Source organism: Corylus avellana, chromosome 2 (assembly GCF_965113065.1).
Source record: "Corylus avellana chromosome 2, dhCorAvel1.hap1.2, whole genome shotgun sequence".
In the NCBI taxonomy this organism is placed as follows: Eukaryota; Viridiplantae; Streptophyta; class Magnoliopsida; order Fagales; family Betulaceae; genus Corylus; species Corylus avellana.
Window position 1 is genome coordinate 13799789 of NC_142491.1, and position 9743 is coordinate 13809531.

Genomic DNA, 9743 nt, shown 5'->3' on the forward strand with positions numbered 1-9743 from the left:
AAACATGGTTGACTCTGCTCGGGATCAGTTCGTTTATTAATCGAATTGTGCTTAAACATATTTGTATGCTCGTTTATTAAAAGAGCTAAACATGCCAAAACTCGGCTTGACTCAGGGCATATATATATGAGTTGTGAAGATTCCAAATTGTACCATTGACATTATATAGAGCATTTTGCCCCATTTGATTGTTATATCAATGAAGAGATAATTCGTTTTTTTTTTAAAAAAAAAAACCCTCCAGCCATCGATCGTATATTGTCTGTTTTTACTCACTGCACAATGTATGAGTGAGTGCCGCATATGCCTCTTTAGTCCCCTTATTTATAGGCTTAAGTTATTTGGAGAGGTGAGAAAACCCAGTCTCCCAGTACTACTGGTGGACACGGGCGGAGATAAGTTATTGGGTGGGGGGCGAATGGCCCTCCAAAAAATATCTAAGAATCTCATTTAACCCTCAATTTCTATCTTCATCCTCTTTCACAGATTGACAATCAAACTTTTGAAAGAAAAAAATACATCACATTCTTTTTCATTTTGAACTCATAACGTGGTTCTAGGTTGATTTCAGATACAAGTGGGAGGGTGGGACTTGTAATTTTATTTGATTTGGGATTACATGCCTCATTTTTTGACCTTTCTTTTCCAATTTTTCCTTTTTACTTTTCAAATCTTAAACTCTCCGTCTGAACCCATCCCAAAATCTTTCAAAGTCTCCATCACAAATTACCTTTGTTAATAATCGGGGTATAATATGGCAATATAAAGAAAAAAGAAAATAAATTCTACAAATTATGGATATATGATTAATCAATTTATTTTAATTGATCATAAAGGCTAAAGGGTCTAAACCACCAGGGAATTAGACCAATATGCTTAATACATCCCAAGCTCAATGCTCACAAATTGTGTTTAGTAAGCAAAATATTGAACAACACGGATACGTCACATATCAAAATAAATTGCTTAAAACAAATGTTTCATTTCCCTAACAAAGAGAGCCAGTCCATACGTTGATAGTCGACTTCAACATGTCGACAAGAAGGGGAATCTGCATAAAACCGAATAGGATGACAGTAACACTAGAGAGACAAATGACAGGAATGACTACCAATAATTTTTCCGGTAGCATAATGTAAAGACCAACACAAAAGGCAATCATCATAGTTGTGATAGAGAAGAAAAGAGTGAAAAGTCCTAGTATCATCTTTGTAGGCAATGATCGGAGAAAATCTTCTTCAGCATAACGCGAAGTAAGGATTGACAAAAAGACCAATACTGAAGTTGACGAGGAAATGAGTGACAATGCATCCGATAAGATAAAGACCGTAAATAATTTTTCATTTGAGAACATTGGAAACCCTGTGTTTTGATTATTACCACCTGGAACAGTAAATGCTGCGGTGAACATAATGGTAATAATGAAAGCTCCTATCACTGTAGAAGAAGTTGCAGTAGCCTTCATCCATTTCTCTCCTTTCTTCATCATGTCCATGTGGTTATGGGTAAAAAGTTCTTTGGCAGTCATATTTGTATCATTTTTCATATTGTCGTAATAAGTAAAGCCAATTCTCTCCACCTCCTACATTTATTGAATAAAATCTTAGAAATTAAAAATTGAAACAATATATAGACAGATGAGCTCTTTTTGTTGCATCTCTTGTGATCCACTAAATTTATTATTTCTAAATACTAAATGACTTTAAAGAAATGGATTTTGGAGTTTTACAACTATGAACTATAACATCTTATCTGATCAGAAAAAAAAAAAAAAATTAGTTTGTGGCAGCAACACTGAACTTCAATATAGTTTTATGATGAATGTGAAATAATGTGTTTTCACTCTCTAATCGAATCGGGTACTTAAACCTCATCAAGTTAATTTAAGGCCCTCTAATATGTTACAAGGTACCCACCGAATTCTTCACTATCTTTGTGAAAGTTTAGTCTTCCAAAGGAGAACTAACAGACAACAACAATTCTTAAAGAAAGACATCATAATCTATCCGATGGGTAGTAATTGTCACCAACCCTTGATTAGGGGTAGTTATATTCCTAAATAGAATGAAAAAGAAGCTATTTTATGTCAAGATTGTATTTTATTGTATTTAATAGTGTGCATAGTGTTAGGTCATTTAAAATTTTGAAATAATGTGGCAACATATTTACTATATAGCATCATTTACACCAATAAATTATGAAATTTTTTTCTTGACCATAAAATATATTCTATTCATTTTACTTGAAATGAAAAAGATCGATATCCAAATTGGAATTATCGGCCAGAAATGAAGAAAATGAGTCATTTGCTATTGAAAGTACTCCCAAGGAATAAGATTCACTGATTAAAAATAGCATGGAAAAAATAATGAAGAAGAAAAGACTAATTAAAAGAACATCATGATGAGCTATATATTCTATCATTCTTTCAAGTTCACGTTCGATTTTATGACTTTTCCAATTATAATGTAATCCATCCCCACTAATCTTTCTTTATTTCACGTTGGGGTTTATGACTATTCCCATTACAATGTAATCCATCCGCTGTTCACCACTCCATTTAAAATGTATTCATTTCTAAAGAATCATGTATTAAATGACTAATTTCGAATTGAGCATATGAAAGAGGAAAAAAATAATGCATTTAACAATCAGTTTCGAGTTGTTGATTGTAATTTTGTAAATCACCTCTTATATATATGTTCGATCCATTAAAAGCGGAGTAATGCAAGAAGGAGCATTACAGTCCTCCTTTTGTCCTATCAAATGTAATGTGACTTTTAAATCACCATTGAATTTTAAAAGACTTCATAGGGCTAGTAATTTCCTTTGATTTAAAATAACATGAGACATCCAACTCGTAAGTGTAAGCATGCTAGAAAAATATAGAATTAGAGATATGACCTTAAACCATTGAAGTTCGCTCTGCATCTTCAAGGCTTCACCTGGAATGCGATCACGTGTAACGGAAGGTTCTAACATTGCTGTCATGTGCAAGAGAGTGTTACCTGATTTATCCCGAATACTAACTTGTGAAGTCCAATTGTTCTTAACCATCCCGTATATAAGGCCATAAACTTTAGGTTGACGATGTAGGATAGCGTAAAAAATCATTTGTCGTCTAATTTCATCCATGTCATACACAAGGGAGTCATCTACTTTAAGTATCTCATCAATCATCTCAATAATCCCACTACGGACTGCTAGGAAGACGGCGCTCTTAACACCATCGCGGTTCATTTGCTTTACTTGTCTGCACATTTGAAGTAGAAGTTGATGGGCTTGGCAATGGAGCAACTTCATTTCATATATTTGCTTGATTCCTAAGTCGATAATTAATAAGTCATTAACTAGACTAAAAGAAAAATAATAGATTCATCAGCAAAAACGAAAAACGGAGTGAAGAAGAATACGGAAGTTCAATATTATATATTACAAAGACATGAATTTAATAAAGTGGAATTATTAATTATACCCAAGAGGTTAAGGAGATCCAAAGATAGCCGACGTAATATGCCTTGCACTGCAAAGTGAAAAGGAAATCCACTCACATAAACAAGTTGAAAAGTTATTACCAGAAATTGAAAATCGAAGTATTTGGAAGTTTCGATAGATTGAATGTGATATCCAGCTATTATAAGATGTGCTCATGCGCCATGCACATATAGACAAGGGCACCAAAAGATGACATACCTGATCTGCTAATCTTTACTTGATCATTTCGGTGTTGATTCGGGTTGTCGATCTCTCTCTGAATTTCATTGGAGGAATGTGCCGATCGAATGGGTATGCCTTTCAGTAAAAAAGTCCAATGAATACTAATATATCTTTGTCATACTTTAAACCACAAAGGAAACATACAAAGGCAATATAATATACCAAGCGAAATATTTTAAGTTAACATCCATCATTGTCATCTTTGTTCTTAGCCACTCACCGGCCGATTTTCCTGGTTTGCTCGGAGTAATATTGTTATTTAGTTTTGTCCTTTGATCTCAAACTTAGATCTGTGTCGTGTGTCATTGGTTCTCAATTGTAATCAACTTATATTAGGTGCATATAAAATAATGGGTATAATCCATGTACCTTTTTTAAACTACCACCTAATTGACAGTGTCCCCTCAAACTTTTAATTGTGACAATATCCTCATCAAACTACCAAAACATTATCAATGTCCTCCTAATGACGAAACTGCCCTTAGTAAAATAAAAACAAAAAAAAAAAATACTAAAACTTCTAAAAAAAACGTAAAACTTAAAAATATATATATAAATCTGAGGGGTGGCCAATTTTTTTTTTTTTTTAAATCATTTTTATAAGAAAAAAATTAAAAAATTTTGATTTTCTCAATAAAAATTGGAAATTTTTCGTTTTGTTTTTGTTATATATATTTTTTTAATAAAAATTTTCGTTTTTTTAAAAAAAGAAAAAATCATTTGAAAATTAACACTTTTCTTTTTTTAAAACATAATTTAAAAAAAAAAAATCATTTTTTTAAAATTAAAATTTCCGCTTTTAAAAAATTAATTTTGTTTTTCTGAATTTATAGGGTATTTTTGTCTTATTGAGAAATCTATAGTGCCATTTTTATCTTTTTGCTAGCATTGGGGTGGACATTGACAATTTTTTTTGCAGTTTTTTTTTTTTTTTGGGGGGGGGGAGGAGACAATGTCACAATTAAAACTTTAGGGAGGACATTGTTAATTGGTTGGTAATTTGAGGGGGTATATGGACTTCCCCCTTTCATTTTTTTAGGTTTTTCCTAAAAGCTTTAATATTTTTTGTTTTTATTTTACTAAAGATAGTTGGAAAGGGGGGGACATTAATTGACAATGCTTTGATAGTTTGGGAGCGACATTGTCACAATTAAAAATTTGAAAGGGACATTGTCAATTGGAAGTAATTTGAGAAGGGTATATAAACTTTCTCTAAAATAATCTCTTATGAGATATCTAGGGATCAATATACATTGGGCACAAATAAAATAATGGGCTAGTTTGGCGAACCCCGTTCCCTTCCCCTTCCTAGCTTTATTTTCATTTCTCCACAAAAATAAGTAAAATAAAATCATCTTTTCAAAACTTTTTTATTTTTTTATTTTTTATTTTTTACAAAAGTCAACATTTTATTTCTTTTTTATATCATTAATCACTTCTTATTATTTTTCAAACAAAAAATTCTGAATAAAAAAGTTTGCGGAACACACCCAATTTATCTTATGAAATATTTAAAGTATCCGGCTATAATGGTAAAAGTAAAATAATATCTCTTACTAGATATTTAGGATAGTAGTATTTCAATTATTTCCTTTTCAAATGGTGATTTCTGGGGATACCTTCCATGTAAGTGTTTCATCATCTCGCAAGGGTTTTCAAAACTCTAGGTTTCATGAATAATATCACCAGACAATTAATAATTCCTTTGTATTCAACTCCATTCCAACAAAGTTGCTTTACAAAATAACAAATTGTCATCGATCTGTAAAAAATAAATGGCTCAATTTTCTCCCGCCCGTTGTGATTAGAACTCCCGTTATAAGTCTGTCTCCTCATTCTGCCATTTGAGTTAATGACCGTTTATGACCTAAACTCATAATTATTATTTTTTTATTTAACAAAAATAATGTATATATATATGCATGAAACTCAGTTCTTAAAGATATGTGACGCCTATACTCAATAATTTAGAACACTAAAAATAGTATATATATTTCTATTATGCAGCTTACTCATTAGCTTAAAAAACAAAAGAGAGAGATAGAGAGAGTAAACAAGAAACGGAAATGAAACTTACAGGCGTAGATCCAGCTTTTCCAAAACCCGAGCTGGTTCCCACTCGGGAATGCAGAAGGGTTCGAAGCAAATGCCTCCAAAGCGGAGGTACGATACATGTTTGGAACAATAGCAGAAGCTGCACAATGGCGGTGCAAGTGCAGAGCAAGATCTATTGGTAGAGACATAATTAATTAACAAAAGGGAAATGATTCAATATTCCAAAACATTAGTCAAAAGAAGATAAAATAATTAGATCCAGCGTCCTTACCAAAATTGTTTTGACATATGAAATGGAAAAGAGCCGTGGAAGCATGGAAGACGTCGCTTAATGTTTGATATGGCGGAGAGACATAATAGAGATGGCGAGCCCATTTTAGATTTCCTCTCTGTAGAGCCGTTACAAGTGGAATACAATTCAAATTGTTTGGGATGTGGAGTAAGTTGGTGTTCTTTGTAAGCATGCAATCTACCATCCCAGTTTTTTGTAGAAAAGCAGCGTAGGCTAGAGCTGTCCAACCAATTTCGTCTTTTATTTCTAATTCCTCTGCCGACATTAAATCCACTAACCTCTCCACAATATCCGTACGTTCTGCATCGACAGCCGCGTGAAGAATAGTACCTCCACTGCCTGAAATTATTGTACTGTTCGCATCTTTGTGCTGGCTAAGGAATTCGATTGCAGCATCCCAGTCACCACGAGAGATATCCGTACGTAATGTCACGTACGGATCTAGGAATAAGAGTTACCAGGGGCGTACAAATTAATTAATTTTTTTTCCTCTTTATATATTATATATATTTTTTATAATACGGTAAATACAATCAAAAAATAAATTATACCATAATATATGTGTCACAAATCAAATCAAACTCATTAAATTACCCAAAAAAAAAAAAAAAAAACAAAACAAAACAAAACAAAAATCAAAGTAACTATTAAAAATCTTCATCTAACGACGTCACAAACACATAATAATTTAAACTACTCACGAAATAAACTAAGCACAATTAAATGACTACTAGTGTTTAAGAAAAATGAGTACTTTTAGTGGGTTATTAGCATACGGCTATTTCTTTTAGAAAAGCCTCAAATCTCAAAGCGTAAATTATATTAGAGTTTAAGCCTACATAAAAGAGATTAGAGTCTAAATTTAGCAACAACAAAAAAAATCACATTTATCTATAAACTATAACTAGAAACACTAAAAAATTCACCCACTATCTTTTTTTAATAATAAACTATTATCTATTCTCTCTCCACTAATAAAATATAACTTTATTCTCTCTCTCTTTAATAAAAAATAGCCTCATTTCTCTACATAATGGCCATTTGAACGACCAAAGGAAGGCCAAGGGTGCCCCTGGTAATTTTTTTTTACGAGGGGCACCCATAAAATTCTGATTGAAAATACTTAATAAAATTTTTTTAAAAAAAATTTATCAGGGGAGCCTGCCCTAGGTCGCCCCTGTGTAAATCTGCCACTGCGTAAGGGCATATACTGATAAAAGAGCTCCCCTGCCAAGTTTACTGTAGAGTAAAATGATTGACTCTGGGTTTCTGAGAGCAACAGTACTGTCCATATATTTTAGGATTGGCCTAATTGTTGATTAGAGTTTTTTTTTTTTTTTTTTTTTTCTTCAAAATTCACTTTATGAGTTTGAGATGTATGTTTTTTCTTAACATATATATATATATATATATATATATATATATATATTTTCTAATTAAAAGGGCACGAAGTTCCGTCAGCGCATCAATGGCCCATGATGCATGACTAATAGTAATAATATTGAGGATTCTCATTTCTTGAGTCAAGATCTTACCCTAGTATATGCCTAATCATTTTGCAGATTTCCTTGAGGCTATATATTGACCCACCACTACTAGTGGTTCTTTCAATCGTATTTATAATTCAATTCAGTTGCATTTGTAATTCAATACTCTTAATTCACTTAGTTTAACAAGAAGTTGATTAAAGCCCTAAAACTATTGGTTAATTAGTTTAACAAGAACTTGATTAATCTATACCATGAAATGGAGATGATAATGTTCCGTCTATTTATAGGTTATAAGATGACATAAGCTGTTTGTTAAATAGGATTGTATGTGTTGTTTTACATAAGTTTTTGGATAAAAAGTAATCTTATAAGTCTATGTTTTTTTAAACAAAAGCAAATATCCAACATAAGATGAGAAAATTGAAAAGAATTTTGTCTCTAATATAAAGATATAAGTTGAGTGTTTAGCGAATATTTTGTGTTTTAATTTGTTTGTTAATGCGTTTACTAAAATGAAAAACCAAAAGCCACTGTCAAGATGTTCATACTATGGAAACTTAATTTAGTTGGCTTGAGTTGACCTAAACTACGTAATCAAAAAGATCTAAACCAATAGAAGTCTCTCACTAATATCAAAGCACACTATCTCACAATTAGTCAATAATTGAATGCAGAATAATAGTATCGGAAGATCAGAAAACAAAAATGATGAAGAAACATACAAAGAAGCAAATAAAGAGGCTAAGAGGGAGAATAAAAAAAAAAAAAAAAAAAAAAAAAAAAAAGAGGCTAAGAGGGAATTTTGCTATATATATACATATATATATAGCTAAACATGTTAAAGCGTAATTAGCTGTACTCAGATTAGGCTTGCATACAAAGCTTGTATATGAAATTTTGTCAAAAAAAAAAAAAATTCAGCTAGGTTCGTTTATATATATATATATATATATATATATATATGTTACTCAAAATGTGTTATATATCTTTCAAAAAAAAAATGTGTTATATAAATATAAATATATGTATTAATTATCAGAATAAGTATATATTAATTTCATAATTAATATCTTTCATGGATTAATAGTATAGTAGAAATGTTTAGAATATTAATATATTATAAGTATATATTTACAATTAGTTTAGTTGAATCCCAAGAGAAAGCCAGAGACTTGAGAGTTTCCTTTTAAGGTCAAATAATGTCATTTTATGGCGCCATTAAGCTTGGAAAGCTATCTTCCAGTGTAGGAAATATATATACATGCCATAATTGTGAAGAGACTAAAATGATCAAACTTTAAGAAATGATTTGGTACGCTATTCATTTCTCTTCTTTTTCCACTTCAAAAAAGAAAAAAAGAAATCAGGAAAACAATTATTCCGCACCGTAATTAATATGAGATATAACACTTGAATTGTTCAATTGAGTATGTAAAATAATAAAAATAAATAAAAAACAGAAAAATTGATTTAAAGAAAATTGAGGAGTCATGGCAATTGAAAAGTATAGTCTCACCTGGGATGTTGGATGAAGATTCACCTGGGATGTTGGATGAAGATTCACCTGGGATGCTTGATGAGTTGTCTGGTTCATACATTGAAGCCAATTTATCCCAAACAGCTTTGGCGGAAGTGATTTCCCTAATCTCCGGTAGTATTTCCACCTCACATGAAATTAGAATTGCATGTAAAGCTGCAGCATTATTCTTTTTCCACGCCTTAAATCCAACTTCATCATCTTCTGGTTTAGGAAGTTCAGTGGTTGCTTGGACGATGTCCCAAAGATCTTGAGCCAACAAATAATTTTTCATCCAAGCACACCAATTGGCATAATTGTCATTTCTAAGAAGTTCAAGAACAATTGTGCTTGAGAGACTATTTGTTGCCATTCTTAATCTGTCAAATTACGAAACATGTTAGGTGAGACTTGGAAGCGATAGATAGACCATATGGTGTATCTATGGTTTTCAAAGCAATTTCTTTTTATTTTTTATTTTTTATTTTTATTTTGTTTTGTTTTGCGTTTTATAAAAATGAAAAAGAAAATGAAAAGTGCTTTCAAAATAAAGAAAAATGATACCCATTTTCAAAGAGGGCAAGTGCAGTGGGCAACTGCATCACTACTCTACTCCCCTAGAAAATGCAATTTATAAATTTAACAATTGTATTTACTATACCTATATTCTTAG

General features: G+C 31.4%; 1 protein-coding gene across 1 annotated transcript in view; it reads right to left on the reverse strand.

Moving 5' to 3' along the window:
• LOC132174062 (uncharacterized) overlaps positions 1–9443 on the reverse strand; it is a 63064-nt gene extending 53621 nt beyond the window's left edge. Inside the window, exons 1-7 of the mRNA XM_088512573.1 lie at positions 9071–9443; positions 6044–6505; positions 5795–5944; positions 3694–3792; positions 3476–3523; positions 2905–3323; positions 1032–1582 (exon numbers count right to left, since the gene is read on the reverse strand). Of these exons, the coding sequence (XP_088368699.1) occupies positions 1032–1582; positions 2905–3323; positions 3476–3523; positions 3694–3792; positions 5795–5944; positions 6044–6505; positions 9071–9443 (2102 nt within the window). The remainder of the gene's footprint in view (positions 1–1031; positions 1583–2904; positions 3324–3475; positions 3524–3693; positions 3793–5794; positions 5945–6043; positions 6506–9070) is intronic.
• Positions 9444–9743: the final 300 nt, after the last annotated feature.